The sequence below is a fragment of the Pristis pectinata genome, chromosome 7 (assembly GCF_009764475.1).
Source record: "Pristis pectinata isolate sPriPec2 chromosome 7, sPriPec2.1.pri, whole genome shotgun sequence".
NCBI classification, from domain to species: domain Eukaryota; kingdom Metazoa; phylum Chordata; class Chondrichthyes; order Rhinopristiformes; family Pristidae; genus Pristis; species Pristis pectinata.
This window is the reverse complement of record NC_067411.1, coordinates 24180140-24198507: the sequence shown is the minus strand read 5'-3', so window position 1 is coordinate 24198507 and position 18368 is coordinate 24180140. Positions and strand designations below refer to the sequence as shown.

The 18368-nt window shown below is 40.1% G+C and overlaps 1 protein-coding gene across 3 annotated transcripts in view; it reads right to left on the bottom strand.

The window, feature by feature from the left end:
- LOC127572203 (KH homology domain-containing protein 4-like) overlaps positions 1–18368 on the bottom strand; it is a 53156-nt gene that overhangs the window by 15858 nt on the left and 18930 nt on the right. For all 3 annotated transcript variants that reach the window (XR_007956603.1, XM_052019134.1, XM_052019133.1), the window contains exons 5-8: positions 15115–15167; positions 13650–13804; positions 9279–9490; positions 7526–7586 (exon numbers count right to left, since the gene is read on the bottom strand). Coding sequence is in view for 2 of the 3 variants with exons in the window: in XM_052019134.1 (XP_051875094.1) it covers positions 7526–7586; positions 9279–9490; positions 13650–13804; positions 15115–15167 (481 nt within the window). In the remaining variant the exon portion in view is untranslated. The remainder of the gene's footprint in view (positions 1–7525; positions 7587–9278; positions 9491–13649; positions 13805–15114; positions 15168–18368) is intronic.

The following is an 18368-nucleotide window of genomic DNA, read 5'->3' as shown; positions in this document are numbered from 1 at the left end:
AGTCAGGATGAGTAATGGTGGCCTTAAACTACTGGACAAACAATAAAAAACACCCACCTAGTTCATTAATGAATTTTTAAAGGAGGAAATTTGCCATCCCTATCAACTCTGCCCTATGTGTGACCCCAGCTCTACTGTCATGCGGTGGACTCTTAAATGCTTCCTGAAATGCCTTCACACTCCATCCTGGCATTTCAAAACTGCAACAAGTAACTACTGCAGAAGGAAACTCACCAACAGCTGCCCAAGGGATGGGAAATAAATGCTGGCCTTGTCAGCAATATCCATATCCTACAAATGAACATTAAGTAACATGGATGTCTGCTACCAAACCAAGCATTTACTCTTAGTTGCCCAGGACATTTATAGTGATTTTGATGCAAATAGAGATACAAGTTGTAGCAACCCAAGGTTCACAGAGGCAAAACCAGGCAAGAATGGCAGCTTTCCTTCTCCAAGGGACGTCACGGTTGAGATTTTATGATAATATGATAAAATGTAATGACTTTCTGCAAATCTGACAGCTTCAAAGTCCCTCTTTACTGATTCCAGCTTTTTTACCGCCAAGTAAATTGAATTCAAACTCTCAAAATTTCCAGAGTGAGATTTGAACTTATTTTCTCCAGGTTATTAGTCCAAACCACTGCATTAACAGATTAGTAAATGGCACAGCCATATTGCCCAATTATCATAATATTTTAATTTACCAACTGTTGGCATAAACAAAAACAATAATTGCAGAGATTCTCAATTACTTTTCCTGCAATGAAACTAAATTTCAGCGTAACCACAGTTGGAATGTCTGACCCTTAACTGGCAGCAGTAGATGGCTGGACTGGTGAAGTCAATTGTTGTATGATGAGTCAACACCACCAATGAAACTGGCATTTCTCTACACCACTGGGAACAAGGACTCCACTGAAATGATCTGGTATATTTGGACCACTAAGGAGTGGGAGGGCTCTGAAAGACTCCAGAAAAGAATATGGCTTTCTAGCTCAAGTCTGGGACCGGTTGGTGTGTGTGTGGGTGGAATGATGACTATACTACAGTCCGACAATTCATGCTGTTCGGTATATTGTAAAGCTATAATCTATCTTCTGCTACCTTACATGGTCATGGTTTTCTTTTCCTCAACTGTGTTATGGCGAGGTGAACAAAAAGCTTCCAACACTTACTCAGCTATTTTTAAAATCTGTCGATTAGTTTGTTTATCCACACCTTTCAAGTACTGATGCTGTGATTATTTGGAATTCTAGATTTCAAAAAATTACTCCCCCGAATATTTATCAATATACTACAGCAGTATCAGAATATATCCTAGCATTGGGTTCACTGAAATGCCTTGTAAAGCAAAACACACCGATAGTGCTGGAGAGGGTGCAGAGGAGATTCAACAGCATGTTGCCTGAGATGGAGCATTTCAGTTATGATTAGACTGGAGAGGCCAAGTCTGTTTTCCCCAGATCAGAGGAGATTAAGAGGGGACAAGATTGAGGTAGTTAAACTTATGAGGGGTATAGATAGGGTAGACTGCAGGAAAGAGTTCCCCTTATCAGAGATACATAAAACTACATAGATTTAGGGTAAGGGGGAAGAGATTGAGAGGCGATCTGAGAGGGACCTTTTCTGCCCAGAGGGTGCAGAGTACCTGGAATACAATACCTAACAGTATTTAAGTAGAGTCTAGATGAGCACTTGAATCATCTAGGCATAGAAGGTTATCGCTAAATCCTGGAAGATGGGATTAATATACATAGATACCCACTATTCGGGATGAACATAGTGGGCCGAATGGCCTGTTTCCCTGCTATACAACTTTATAACTCTATGAAAACTGATGGATTCTTTATCAGCAGCTACAATTGTAACTCTAAATTATAACCACCCTTTATCTGAAGAGAACTTTTCAAAAAGACAAATCCCAATCAAGTCTCATCATGATTATCTTACATGTGTGCTTTCCTATTAATACCATATTGAACAGTGAAACCATGTTATATTTGCCGGGCTGCATTCCTTCATAATCCTGAAGCCCTCTCAGATTTAAAATCTCTCAACTTTAGTGATGGGGGGAAATGAAACTCAAATACTTAGATTTCTATTTATAACAGAAACCCTTACTTTTCTAGAAATCTTTTTGTTTGCCTGTGTTAACTTTCTGGTATAGGACGTTAAAAAGTACACAAAAGTACTAGGTGAAGATGTATATTTTATGCTTCTCGCTGTATGATTCCAAGTTTTATCTAGTACCACTTTTAGCAGCAAGTACATTCACATAGCCCTTTGACTTCACTCACTTGTAAAACCTCATCTGATTAGCAGTGTTAGCTGTGAGAAGGATACAGAGAGGCTTCAGGGATATGCAGACTATTTGAATGGACAAGAACATGGTAGAGTGAATATAACATGGAGAAATGGGAGGCCATCTACTTTGGCAGAATAATAAGAGAAAAGCAGAATATTTTTAAATGGTGTTCAGGGGGAGCTGGGTGATTTAGTACATAAATCAGTGTAAGTTAACATGCAGATATAACAAACATTATGTTGGCTGTTATTGCAAAAGGATTTGAATAGAAGAGTAGAAACACTTCACTCCAATTATATGGGAACCTGGTCAAATTCCACCTAGAATGGTGTCTACAAGCTTAGTTTCCCCATCAAGGATATTCGTGCAAAAAAAGGGGTTCACCAGATTGGTTCCTGGAATGGAAGGATTCTCCAATGAAATTAAGCAGACTGGGCCAATACTCTCTAGAGTTTAGAAGTAATCTCATGGAAACATACAAGATTCTCATGGGCTTGACAGGGATGATGCTTCCACTGATTGGGGTGTCCCAGAACTAGGGAGCACAGTCTCAAAGTAAGGAGTCACACATTCAGGACTGAGATGAAAAGAGATTCCTTTGTCCAGTCTACAGTGAATTATTTGAATCTTCTACCTAAACGGGCTAGGGAGGCTCAGTCTCTGAGAATATTGCTTAACATCAAGGTATAAAAAGTTAGAGCAGGAAATGGAATGAGGTAGAAGATCAGCTTTCATCATCCTGGGACCTATTGCTTATCCCTGTTTCCTATGTATACTTCTTATCCTTCTCTTCCTTTGAGAATGTGTTTTTATATTCAATTGTAATTGTCCATTCTCTTGCCTAGAGTCTTTCTTAGTTTGTCACCCCATTTTGGTGGTGCCCATAATTTCTGTTACATTTCACTATTTCCAGCTTCAGGAAGTTTATATTTCTGATAAATTTGACAACTGATGTGCTCATCTGCCAAGATGGATTTACACCAAAAAGAACAAACCCAAGAAATGGTCCTAAATTGGGGGAAGATTAATTTCAGTATCAGACAGGAACTCTCAAAGGTTGATTGGGAGAAGCTGTTTGTAGGTAAAGGGACATCTGACAAGTGAGATAAGGAGAGTTTGGGGCCAGTATATTCCTGTCACAGTGAAAGGCAAGGCTGGCAAGATGAAAGGAACCTTGGGATATTGAGGGTTTGATCAGATAAAAGGAGACAGCATATGTCAGGTACAGGCAGCTGGGATTAAGCAAATTCCTTGGAGATTATAAAGGACAGAACATAGAACAGTACAGCACAGGAACAGGCCCTTCAGCCCACAATGTTGTGCTGAATCTCCCCTCAGCCTCCACCGTTCCAGAGAGAACAACGCAAGTTTGTCCAAGCTATCCTCCTAGCACATGCCCTCTAATCCAGGCAGCATCTTGGTAAACCTCTTCTGCACCCTCTCCAAAGCCTCGACATCCTTCATATAATGGGGTGACCAGAACTGAATGCAATACTCCAGATGCAGCCTAACTAAAGTTTTATAAAGCTGCAGGATTACTTTCTGACTCTTGAACTCAGTGCCTTGACTAATGAAGGGAAGCATGCCATATGCTTTCTTTACCACCCTATCAACCTGTGTAGCCACTTTCAGGGATCTATGAACTTAGACCCCAAGATCCCTCCGCTCATCAACACTGTTAAGGGTCTTGCCATTAACAGTGTACTGTCTCTTTACATTTGACCTCCCAAGGTGCAACACTTCACCTTCAGCCAGGTTGAACTCCATCTGCAATTTCTCCACCTATATCTGCAACTGATATATATCCCGCTGTATGCTTTGCCAGTCTTCTACGCTATCCACAACAGCACCAATCTTCGCATCATCTGCAAATTTACTAACCCACCCATGAACATTTTCATCCAGGTCATTTATTAACATCACAAACAGCAGAGGTCCCAGTACGGATCCCTGAGGAACACCATTAGTCACAGGCCTCCAGCTAGAATAAGTCCCATCGACCACTATCCTCTGTCTTCTATGGGCAAGCCAGTTCTGAATCCAAACGTGGATCCCATGCATATTAATCTTCTGGGGTGAGCCTCCCATGAGGGACTAAAATCCATGTAGACAACATCCACAGCTCCACCTTCATCAATCACTCTCGTCACCTCAAAAAATTCAGTCTAGCTAGTAAGGCACAACTTGCACTGCACAAAGCCATGCTGACTGTCCCTAATTAGGCTATGGTTTTCCAAATGCTCATAAATCCTATCCCTAAGAATACTCTCCAGTAACTTCCCTACCACTGACGAGAGACTCACCAGTCTATAGTTACCAGGATTATCCCTGTTTCCCTTCTTGAATAATGAAACAACATTAGCTACTCGCCAGTCCTCCAGGACCTCGCCTGTGGCCAGAGAGGACACAAAGATATTGGTCGGGGCCCCAGCAATCTCATCTCTTGCCTCTCTCAATAACCTGGGGTATATCCCATCAGGCCCTAGGGACTTGTCCACCTTAATGCTCTTTAAGAGACCCATCACTACCTCCTTTATCTCAAAATGCCCTAGCATATTAGCATGCTTCATACTGATCTCCCTATCCTCCACGCCATTCTCATTGGTAAATACTGAAGAAAAATACTCATTAAGGACTTCACCCACATCCTCTGCTTCCAAGTACATGTTCCCTCCTTCATCCCTGAGTGGTCCTACCTTCTCCCTAGTTATTCTCTTGCTCTTGCCTTGGTATTCTCTTTAATCCTACTTGATAAGGAATTTTCATGGCCCCTCCTGGCTTCCCTTCTTGAGCTCCCTTATGGCTTCTTTATAATCAAGTGTTATGTTTGATCCTAGCTTTCTAAGCTTTACGTACTTGTCCTTTTTCTTCTTGACTAAATTCACCACCTCTCTCGACATCTAAGGTTCTCTTACCTTGCCATCCTGGTCCTTCCTTCTTACTGGAACATACCCATCTTGTACTCTGTGTAGTTGGTCTTTAAACACCGTCCACATGTCAGATGTGGATTTGCCCAAAAACAGCTGTTCCCAATTAATTCTCCCTAGTTCCTGCCTAATGGTCTCGTAATTTGCCCTGCTCCAATTTAGTACTCTCCCACAAGGTCCATACTTATCCTTATCTATAGCTATCTTAAAATGTAAGGAGTTGTGGTCACTGTTCCCTAACTGTTCTCCCACCTGACCAGGCTCGTTACCCAATACGAGGTCCAGTACTGCCCCTCCTCTTGTTGGACAATCTACATATTGATTTAAGAAACCCTCCTGGATGCACTGAACAAATTCTGCCCCATCTAAACCTCTTATACTAAGGAGGTCCCAGTTTATATCAGGGAAGTTGAAGACCCGCACAACAACAACCCTATTAGTTTTACACCTTTCCCTAATCTGCCTGCATATCTGTTCCTCAATGTCCCGGAGGCTATGGGGGTGGTGCTGTCTGTAGTATAATTCCATCAGAGTAATTGCACCTTTCAGTAGACGAGCGCTCCATTATGTCCCCTCTGAGTACTGCTGTGATATTGTCCCTGATTAGTAGTGCAGATATTGTAAGGAATTCTGAAAGAGGATTTATTTGCATTTCAAATGGCAAAGACTGATTACGGAGAGTCAGCTTGGCTTTGTGTGTGGGAAATCATGTCTCACGATTTTGATTGAGTTTTTTTTTGATTGAGAGGTGACCAAGAGGATTGACAAGGGTGGGGTGGTAGATGTTGTCTATCTGGATTTTAGCAAGGCCTTTGACAAGGTCCTGCACAGTAGGTTGGTCTGGAAGATTAGAACACATGGGATCCAAGGTGAGCTAGCCAATTAGATACAAAATTGCCTTGGTCGTAGGAGGCAGAGGGAGGGAATGGAGGGTTGTTTTCAGATCAGAGGCCAGTGACCAGTGGTGTGCCACAGGGACTAGTGCTGGATCCATCATTGTTTGAAGCATATATTAACGAATTAGAAGAGAATGACATAGCATGATTAGTAAGTTTGCAGTTGACACCAAAATTGGTAGTGTAATGGACAGTGAAGGAGGTTGTCTACTGTCCTGCCCAAGATCAATTGAGAAAGTGGCAAGGGAATGGTTGACTGAAGTTAACTCATACAAGTGCAAAGTGATGCATTTTGGGAAGTTAAACCAGGCCAGGACATACACAGTGAATGGCAGGGCCCTGGGGAGTTGCAGGTCGTCTCCAGATAACAATACCGACTTATATACAACTGCACATACCAAGGAACGTTGTGGAGACCAGCAGAATGGATAATGCCGGCTGCTGTAGGTGTGCAGGCATCTTCTGCAGTATGGGAACTTTGTTCATGATAATATTTGAATGGCTGAGTTAAATGTGCTGGTTTATCTACGCGTTGCTCTTGGTTGGCCTACGTTACGCAGGCGACCGCATTTCCAACTTGCAAACTGTTCAGGTTATGAACAACTATCAGGAACAGAACCCTGTTGTAAGCTGGGGAGGACCCGTACTGAACAAGACGTTGGGGTACAAGTACATAGTTCCTTGAAAGTGGCGGCACAGGTAGACAAAGCAGTAGGCTTGCCTTCATTGGCCGAGGCATTATACAAGAATAGAGTAGCTGGTATCTGAAATGAGCTGCCAGAGGTGGTGATGTTGACAGGAAAAGTAACAACATTTAAGAGGCATCTGGACAGGCACTTGAATGAGCAGGGTATAAAGGGATAAGGAATTAACACAGGCAAGTGGGTTTAGTACAGATATGCATGATGATTAGCCTACACACAGAGGACTGAAGGGCCTGTACAATTCTATGACTCTGAAATTCCTGGGGAAATTTTTTTTTTATTTAGCAAACATTAAGCTTCACAGCTCAAATATCAAAGGTAGAATGTCCCACAACTCAAGTAAAAAAACCAACTTGGGAGATCCATGACTTAGTTGAAAAACCTATTTTTTTTGGGGGGGTTGCTTATTTAAGACTGGTGTCATCAGCATGTGAAAGGGTTGATGATGTGATCTCCTCTATGCATCAGTGTCAACGGCACAGCACAAGGTTCACTGGAGCTGGAGACTGGACTCCATTGGGAGTTTGATGGTTTCATCATTGCAGTCATTACTATCTGTTAAGAAGCCAACAAATGGTGAGTCTGATGGTCCACTCCTATACATCTGACTGTAGATTCTTATCCACTGTGCATCATAATAGCTTTCCTACATACAAAGCTGACTAAAGGATCCAATAGGATTCCACTCACCGTCTGAAGCAAGTTTTCACACAGTGTTTTTGCCGATGCCAAACCTTCTGGTTTAGGATGACTGTAGAAACAAAAAAGTTATAGCTTTCTACATAAAGAAAAACATAACAGACACTGAATATTCACTTTGCTTAAGCCTGGCTTCACAGTTTCTAATGTGGCAACAATCACCCAGGGTAGTACACAAAAAGCAATGTAATTTTATGAACTTTTAGAGCAAATAAAGTTTCCTGATGGCTGCTGGCAAGAAGAACTTCCTAAGAGATAGCACAGAAGATCGTACAAAGAATTTTTTTCAGAAGTGCATTCCACGCCTTTGGTAGGTGAACGCAGTAGCCAATTTTATATGCAAGATCTTACAAAAAACAGAACGGTTCCAAAAAACAGAAATCCAGGGAATCTTTCTGGTAATATTAAGTAGGAGGTGAATGATAGCCAGGACATGAGAGGAAATCATGCTTATATCTGGAGAACAAAAGGTTTAGAATTTTATACACCTACGTAGACAAGCAAAGGAAACCTCTATTTAATCTCCCATACAAAAGATGGTTTGATGTTACAATAAGATGATAGATAGGGAAGTTGCAGGTTCAAAACCCAGTTTTAGCAAAAGAAACATGATGCCACTACAGTTTACTCCAACTCTTTCTAGCAGTCAGTGTGGTGGGGAAGTGAGATGGTTTGTGGAGAAGACTGAGAAATTAGCCAAATTCCCAAATGCAGCACAATAACCACCTCCCTTAATATATGCACACACTGAGCATGCAAACACGGGCTCAGATGTAATCATTTCACTTCCAACCTGATGATCACCGCGCTGGCTTGCAAATCCTAACAAGATCTTATCGGAGGGAAACTTGTAGCATCTACTTGTAACTATATAACATTCTCAACAAACATACAGTTTCCAGAGTATGCCCTACATTACAATACAAAGTGTTAACAATTCCATATCATAATTTACATGCTTATATATAGATACACAGGTCTAAATTAATTTGAGATGGAAGAGAACTTTGCAAGTGGATGGCTGCACTGTTCAGCCACCAAAACAAACAATGGGAGATCTACAGAAACCCTCAATTTAAAAAAAACATTTGTCACTATTTTCAGTTATTCGTGCCAATTTTCACAAAATTCCTACTGCTTTTATTAAGAAATAATATCCCTTTGCAATTTTTTTTATTCGATTCATGGGATATATCATTGATGACAAGGTCAGCATTTATTGCTCATCCCTAATTGCCCTTCCTGAAAATGTGTGTGTCAACCTTTTGAACTTCTGCCGTCCCTGTGCTGAAGGTACCCCACAGTGCATGTATGGTAGAGAACACCAAGGATTTTGACTCTCTGATGATAAGGGAAAGGCAATATATTGTTCAGTCAAAACGGCATGATTTACCAGGGAACTATCAGTTGGTGGAATTGATGGTGGTGTCTGCTGCTCGTTATTCTAGGCAGTAGTGACTATACGTTTGCAAGTTGCTGCTAAAGAAACCTTAGCAAGTTACTGCAGTGCATCTTGTAGACAATACACACTGCAGTGGTAGTGGAAGCAAATGTTTACAGTGGCAAATGGGATGCCAAGGAAGTGCAATAACTTGTCCTGCATAGTGACAAGCTCCACTCATGTTGCCTTATAACAATTAAATATTAAAGCAGCAGTAGAACTAAGCTGGAGTAGAATAATTGCAGTCTCTCAGAAATTCGTTATTAAGAATTTTGCTTATATACTTTAGCAAGTTAAACTTACGTGATATAAATATACATTGGTTCAAATGCCTCCCTTCCAGATGTTGGCTCAATGAACCCTGACCCTTTGCCCCGCAGGTGAACTTTGGCTCCTGTTTCATTCTGAATATGCTGCAGAAATGACCCTCCTGGGCCCTCCACTTTTTCTTTTGCATTGAAATTTGGAGGAGCATGCTCTAAACCTACAAATATTTTGTCCTGAACAAAATGCATCTGTAATGAGAAACAAAAAATAGATTTCAACATACAGAACTAAGGTGAGCACAAAATACACTATGCTACTCCAATCTCTTTCTAAATTTTTTCCCTTCATTGTGAAGTACCAAGCTAAATCATCAAAATCACATTCACATTTTATGTAAAGTGTTCACATTCTTTTGAGCAAACCTTTTTTCATTGTTTGCTGAGGGTCCAGAAAAACTGCAATGTAAAAATGTCCTCCAGTAAGATAAGCTGGTTAAGGGTTACCCAGATGAATATAATAGAGAAGGGTGTGTTCTAAATCACCCTCCTGTTCGCCTTACACTGGGCAACACTAATCACTGTCACTTCATTCGACGAGTTAAATGTTATTGGAACTTATTTGTTCTCATCAAATATAGTGTAAAAACAGTAATATAGAAACAATTGGTACATAAAGCATCAAAAGGCCTTGGCCCATCCAAATCCCAGCATATGATCAAAATTTGATTTCCTGCCTCTATGCAGTCTACATTTTATTTCATTTATTGTTTTTTTCCAGACATCCCTGGCAAAGTCAACATTTATTATCCATCTCTATTTGCCCTGGTGGTGTTTGACAGTCAACGTCTCAAATCAATGGAACCCTTCTGGTAAAAAATACTTGCACAATAATATTGGGTAGGGAGTTCCAGAATTTAGACCCAGCAAGAATGAAGAAATGACAGTAGTGCTTTCAAAGTCTGAATGATGTGGTGCCATTCTCATGCATCTGTTGTGCTTGTCTTTTGTGTTAGAAGCCACAGGTTTGGGAAGTGTTGAGTGCCAGAGATAGAGCAAATGAATGTCTTGGGTGGTAGATGAAGTACCCATGACATGGGCTGCTTTGTCGAGTGATTTTACACTCAACAATGCAAGCAGAGAACATTCCATCATGCCTTTTAGATGGTGGATAGACTTTGATGAGTCACTTGTGCAGGATACCCAACCTCTATCCTGCTCACTATGTTCATGTGGTTGGGGGTGCGGCACTGGGGGTGTGACAGTGATGTCATTGAATGTTAAAAGTAGGTGACTAATCAAGTTTGTCTAGGTCTTGCTGCACTGTCTCATCTGCTGACAAGTTGCAAATGGAATTAAGAATTTTCATTGAATGCACAGCCCCACTTCTGACATGTCAGAGAGCCATTGAAAGAAAAGGATCTTTGGGCTTGGGATCCTTGAAAATTGCTCTGAGAAAACTCCTGCAGTGATGTCTCAGGGCTAGTATGATTGACCTCCAACAACAGCAACCATCTTCCTTAGTGCAAGGTATGTCTCCAACCATAGAAGTATTTTCCTCTTAATGCCTATTGTCTTCAGTTTTATCAGAGCTCTTTGATTCTACAGTCAGATGTTGTCTTTTATATCAAAGACAGTTAGTCTGACTTCACCCATTTCCGTGAGGAAGTCTGGAGCAGCATGATCTCGATGAAACCCAAACTGGGCATCAGTGAGCCGGTTATAGGGGAGTCAGTGCCACTTGTCAATGACACCTTACATCACTTTGACAATGATTGAGAGTGGGCTGCGTGGTATTTAGCCTTTTTGGGGGGGGGGGGGGGGGGAGGAAAGGCACACCTGAACAATTTTCCACTTTATTGAATTGAAGCCAGTGTTATAACTGGACTACAATAAAACCAAAGTTAGTTCTAATTGGAGTCAACATTGACGACTCCGAGCCACTTCTCTTGTCTCATTGCTAATACTTTCCCACTCCTAGTGCTTCCGTCCTATCAGTGAGTCAGCACATCCAAGAACAGCGATAGCACTCTGATCTTAAAAGTATGATTCCGAGAGTGAGACTTTATCATGCTGCTATTTAAGTGGCTTGAGACACAGTTCTCAAAATTCGGGCATATGTTTGTGAGGAAGACCTGGCAGAGTAAACAGGGCTGGGTGCATCTTTGTCAAACCCAAATTGATGTTGATATCATTGTCAGATGGTGTCTGGTTTTATTCCAATTTTTCAACTTAGCAGTTTGGTATAACTGAGTGATATAACTGATAGACCATCTCAGTGACAAAGAGGGGCGCCAGGCAAACACTTTTCTCTAGGTCTGGAGTTACATATAGGCCAGATCAGCTGACAACAAATTTCTTTCACCAATAGACATGAGTGAACCATACGAGTTTTCAGAACAATGCAGTATTCCATTACCATTCATGCCACCGGTGTTTTATTCCAGTTTATTTAACTGAATTTAAGTTTCTCAGTCCAAAAAAGTGAGATCTGAATTAGTCCCAGATTATTAGTGCAGGTCTCTGGACTACTAGTAAAGTTGTATCATAACTACACTCTGTACTCGCAATCCTACTCCAAAGCAACTGCGGAAAGTGAAAATTAACTTAGGTTAATCAAGATAGTCATTCATAATAAAAAATGTAATTTACAAATAGGATTAAAATTAAAAACTTTTTATTGGGCTTTGATATAGCTTTGAATACTTTGAAACATGCTGAATTCATCAGATCAGTTTAAAAATTCAATTTATAAACATTTTCAGTAAACAATCAACATTGAAAGGATAAATTCCAAATAATAGTCAGGCTCCCAGTTAGGAGAGGGTTCAAAGCAAGAGGTAAAATAAATTCAAGTAGTATTTTACTTTCATGACATGCAAGTGTGTTATTGTGGTATCTGACACCGGTTCCGGTAATTAGGGGGAAAGGGGAGAATATACACAATTTAACAGCATGTTCATAAGTTTACACTGTGAAATAATGCTTTTTTCTCCCACTTCAACAAAAAGATTTGTTAACTGACAATTTAATACTTAACAAGCTTGGCAAATGTTCACAAGAACAAAGATCTCTGTAGCCTAGTAATTTCTAGGGTAGGGACATGTTCGGCACAGCTTTGTGGGCCAAAAGGCCTGAATTGTGCTGTAATTGTTCTATGTTCTAAATGTTGGACTAGATTGGTCAGTTGTACCCTTGGAATTTTAGTCCCGAGGTAAAAGGCAACTCCAGCTTAGACAGACAATGAAAGAGTCTTGTGTGTGGCATAGCAGTTGGCGCTGCTGTCTCTCAACTCCAGCAACACAGGTTCAATCTTGACCGCAGGTTCTGTCCCTCTTAATTTGCATATTAGTCCCTTGACCACGTCTGGTGAAACTTCAGTCTCTTTCCACATCCCAAAGACACACTAGTAGGTTAACTGACTACTTAAATTCCCCAATCCTGAGAAAAAGACTGTGTGCTTTCACCCCATCTGTGCCCCTCATGATTTTATACACCTCTGTAAGATCACTCCTCATTCTCCTACCCTCCAACTAATAAAGCCCCAGCCTGCTCAACCTCTCTCCACAAGTCAGTCCCTCGAGTCCCGGCAATGTCCTTGTAAATCTCCTCTGCACGCTTTCCAAATTAATGGCATCTTTCCTGTAGCAGGATGACCAAAACTGAACATAATATTTCAAACGTAGCCTCACCAACTTACATACAAAGAGGAAAATTTTCATGCTCAACACTGTTGACCTTTTCCTTTGACAGATTTTAAAAAAGAAAAATATGAATGCAACTAATGATTAAGTGTGGATTTACACTATTCTATTAATTCAATGTAAAATTGTCTTCTTCACACAAACAGCAACTGTCCACGTACATCAAAAAGTCAAGCTTTTACTAACTTTACACAGTAACAAGAGAAAGTCTTAACTATCAGATGGCAGAGTGCAAATTCTGTGCAAAAAATCTTTAAGTGTTCAGGAAATGCTAACTTTTTAAATTTCCCCTAGTTTTAGGTAAATCTGATACATTAATATTGCAAAATGCTGACAATTAAATAAATTGCTTCACTTCAATTCTGCGCTACAGTTTGGTTATGTGTGGCTTTATTCATCTGTACCTCTATTAACCAATTTTGCAATGTAGTTTTAAAAAGGTATCTATACTCCAACCCTATTAACAAGGGGAAGCTTCAATTTATTGGACTGCAAAGTGTAAATTTTGTATAATTATGAAACTTCAAAAGTTCAGGAAGTGTGTTGGACTACCTGCACACTTTTTAAATCTCCCTTAGTTTTAGGTAAATCTGATAAAATAATAGTGCAATATGCTGTTACATTCACAATAAAATAAATTGCTTCAAAATGAAAAGCAAACATACATTCCAACCCTAACACCCAAATTTAGGCAAAATCATACATACCCCTGGCTGTAACTGAGGCAAAGTGCTAAATGGAGAGTTATGTGCAGTCATCGGACTGCTTCTTGCAGTAGAGGTCACTACTGGTGGAAGTGGCTGTTTAATGGCTTCTTTTGCTAGCGCTTCACCAATGATCTCTTTAATCCTGTTCACAGCCCCTGAGATGGAGAAAAAAAATCTGTAGTTAATGCACATCAATTTTCTAGAAAAGTACACTGAGTAACTACAGGTAAGACAATTCTATGAATGCTTACAAAAAATCTTCCATCCAAATCCAAACAGATGCTATAAAATCTACTGTATTAATAGATGAATGATCTGCTGGATTGATTACACTATCACAGAAGTTGATCAGCAGTTTTGCATTATTAAAAAGCCTGCATTAAGCTGTAACTTGGTAACAAATTCATTACAGTTTTTACTTTACAATAGGAACATGGTGCTCATCATCTTCAAAAACAGCAGTGTCTCTATTGTATATGAAATCCTGTCACATCTGAAAGATAAAATGTGTTACTTCCCCTTGTAGAAATTTTTCGTGAGATGTCTATTATTATCAATCAAAGTGCAGTGGCGCAGCTAGTAGCACTACTGCCTTACAGCTCCAGTGACCTGGGTTCAATCCTGACCTCCGGTGCTGTCTGTGCGGAATTTTAATGTTTTCTCTGTGACCGTGTGGGCTTCCTCCAACTGCTCCAGTTTCTTCCCACATTTCAAAGGCGTACAGGTTGGTACATGAATTGGTCAATCAGGGGTGGTGATGGGAATGTGGGGAGAATAAATATGGGATTAGTGTAAATGGGTATCTGATGGTTGGCACAGACTCAGTGGGCCAAAGGACCAATTTCCATGCCAGTTTGTGATACGAATTCAGAGTATAATGTTTTGTAACAATCTATTTTTTCCGAAGGACAGCTCATGTTACACATCTATGTTCAACACTCCATGCAATTTAGAAGCTGAAACAGTCCCTGCTGGTTTACCTGCTGACTGATTCAGCCAAGACAGATTTTGTTCTCCTGTTTATGGTTAGCTAAATTTATTGTGGGCTCGAGGGAATTCTGTGGGGTGATATTAACCCAAAGGCTTCAGTGACAAGGATAAAATATGAACCAAGGATGCTGCTCCTGAGCCGACTTGCCATGGTAAAAAAAATTAAGCTCAGTCTCGATGGCCTTGGAGCAGCAGGCTCATATAACAATAATGACCATTTGGAGTTACGGGGTCCATGGAACGATAGCCCCACAATGAACTAACGCCTTCACAAGAAAGAAAATTAGAAATACAACTATAAATGATAATAACCTAATTTATGGTAATTAAAACAAACCTATTTATTATATATAAAAAAGGCTATTACTTATGCTCTTCAGCTTTAACAATCACAACAGATTGTCCAGGTAACAGAAAAATGATTTAATTTTAAATCAGTGAAAATTAGACACTTAGCAATTTCAACAAGTCTTACTGTCCACACTCTTCTGCGTCTGTGCCTGTATGCAAAGGTAGAGGGGTCGATCCCTAAAGAAAGATAAATTATTGACTTATAGCGCTTTAACTTAAGTATTGCTAATGCATTACAACAGTTCCATATATAAATGAAACTTCATCCTTCTATTACATAAAATATAATCCTAATTACCTGTTTGAGTGAATTATCTACAAATAACTGATGAGTTACGCAAAGAAAACTTGTACAAAATGAAGTAAGATTAGCATCTGTAAATTTCATGATCTCAAGACATCACGAAGTGTATTATCACTAACTAGGTACTTTTGAAGCACACTGCTGTAATGTAAGAAACACAGTAAAAACGATGAATGGATAATCTTGTTTTGGAGATGTTGCTTGAAGGATAAATATTTGCCAGGTCAACATTCTGGCTGAGGTAACAATTAGCAAATTTCACAAACATGCTTCCAAATAAAAACATTGGGGAAAAAAATAATTTACATTTACACAGCACCTTTCACAACTTCAGGGACATCCAAAAAGCCAATTAAATTCTTCCGAATTTAGAATGTAGAAAATGTAACAGCCAATCTGCACAATGACAGAATCCATAAACAACAAAACAATAATCACAAAATGATCCGTTTTTGTGATGCTGGTTGCAAGTTAAATATTGAAAAGGCTTTATTGCTCTTCTTTGAAAATTCCACAGGATTCCTTAAGGCCAAAGCAGACAGGTCAGCCTTTAGTTTAACATTTGACCTCCATTAGTAGTGGCATGATACACTGCAGTGTTGAGCAGATTTTAAGCAAGTCCCTGGAATGGGTGTTAAACTCACAGCTGGAGTTAGGAATACTACTACATAACTAGTACTGACATCTTAGCCATATAATTATAATTATAGAACATAGCACAGGAACAGGCCCTTAGACCCACCATGTCTGTGCCAAACATGATACCAAATTAAACTAAATCTATCTGCTTGCACATGATCCACATCCCTCCATTCCCTGCACGTTAATGTGCTTGCATAATTGCCTCTTAAACACCACTATCATGTCCGGTTCCACCACCATTCCTAGCAGCGCATTCCAGGCACCTACCACTGTGTAAAAAAAAACTTACCCCACACATCTCCTTAAAAATTTTCCCACTCACCTCAAAGCTATGCCCTTTAGTATTCGACATCTCTACCCTGGGAAAAAGACTGACTACCTACCCTATCGAAGCCTCTCATAATTTTATAAATCCCTATCAGGTTCCCACTCAGACTCTGATGCTCCAGAGAAAACAATCCAAGTTTGTCCAACCTCTCCTTATGTCTAATACTATTTAATCCCAGCAGCATTCTGGTGAATCTCTTCTGCACACTTTCCAAAACCTCCACATCCTTCCTATAATGTGGCAACCTGAACTGCACCCAATACTCCAAATGCAGTAACACCAAACTTTTATATAGCTGCAACATAACTTCCCGACTTTTGTATTCAACATCCCAACCAATGAAGTATGCCATACTCCTCCTTTACCACCCTATCTATTTATGTTGCCATTTTCAGAGAGCTGTGGACTTGCACCTCAAGATCCCTCTGTACATCAATACTACTAAGGATCCTGCCATTTACTGTATACTCCTCTCTTACATTTGACCTCCCAAAGTGCAATACCTCGCATTTGTCCGGATTTATCTCCATCTGCCATTTTTCCATTCATATTACCACCTGATCTATATCCTGCTGTACCCTTCAACAACCTTCCTCACTATCCACAACTCTGCCAAATTTTTGTGTTGTCTGCAAAATTACTAACCAGCTCACTTACATTTTCATCCAAGTCCATTACATGTATCAAAACAACTGAGGTCCCAGCGCAGATCCCTGTGGAACCCCACTGGTCACAGACCTCCAATCCATAATAACCCCTTCCACCACTGCCCTCTGTCTTCTATGGTAAGCCAATTCGGAATCCAAATTACCAAATCAGCGTGGATCCCATGCATCGTCATCTTCTGGATCAGCCTACAATGAAGGACCTTGTGAAATGTCTCACTAAAGTTCATGTAGACAACATTCACTGCCCTACCCTCATCAATCACCTTTATTACCTCCTCAAAAAACTCAATAAAGTTTGTCAGGCCTAGGCATGATCTGCCCCGCACAAAGCCACGCTGACTGTCGCTAATAATTTCATGCTTTTCCAAATATTAGTAAATTCTATCTCTACAAACCCTCTCCTATTACTTTCCTAGCACTAATGCGAGGCTCATTGGCCTATAATTTCCTGGATTATCCCTATGCCTTTCTTAAACAAAGGAACAACATTGGTTACTCTCCGGTGCACTGGGACCTTGCCTGTGGCTGGAGAGGATACAAAAATCTTTGTCAAGGACCAAGCAAACTCCTCTCTTACCTCTCAATAACCTGGGGTAGATCTCATCAAGCCCTGGGGACTTAATGTTCTTCAACAGACCCAATACCACTACCTTCTTGATCTCAACATATCCTAGATTATGAATATACCCCACACTGATCTCACTTTTCCCCCATGTCCTTCTGCTTGGTGAAAATCGATTACAAGTACTCATTTAGTACCTCGCCCATATCCTCTGTCTGGCTCCATGCATAAATTCCCTCCTTTACCCTTCAGTAGTCCTACTGTCTCCCTAGCTACCTTATTGTTTTTAATTCCCTTCTTGATTTCTCTCCTGCTTTCCTTATATTCCTTAAGGACCCTGTCCGATTTTGGCTTCTTTATGAAAATAGTATTAAGTTTACTTCATTTACAAATTATACATTTGGATCACAATATTTCTTCATGCATTGCAGTAAAAAGCTCAAATAAAGTCCATTTTTAAACTTTGTATCTATGCTCATTAAAAAAATCCTGTTTCACATTATTTATCATTACAAGATACAGGCCCTAATAACACAAGTACGTAATTTCAAAAGAATTACAGGAGACCCCCGCATTACAGCCATTCAGGTAACAGAAATTCACTCTTACAGAATACACAAAGCATGAACCAAAAATTTGAGTTATGGAATAAAATTTACTCTCACAGAACTTATGTAAAATAGTAAATAAATAAACACAAAGTTAGTATTTTTTCAACTCGTATTTCTTGATGCACGCGCAGATCACACAGCTTCACATTATAGAAATTCCTGAAATGGACAATTTTCTAGGAACACAACCTCCTCCCCGTATAACAGGGGTCACCTGTACTCATTAGGCAGAGGGTGTCCAAATAAGAAATATATCATACCAC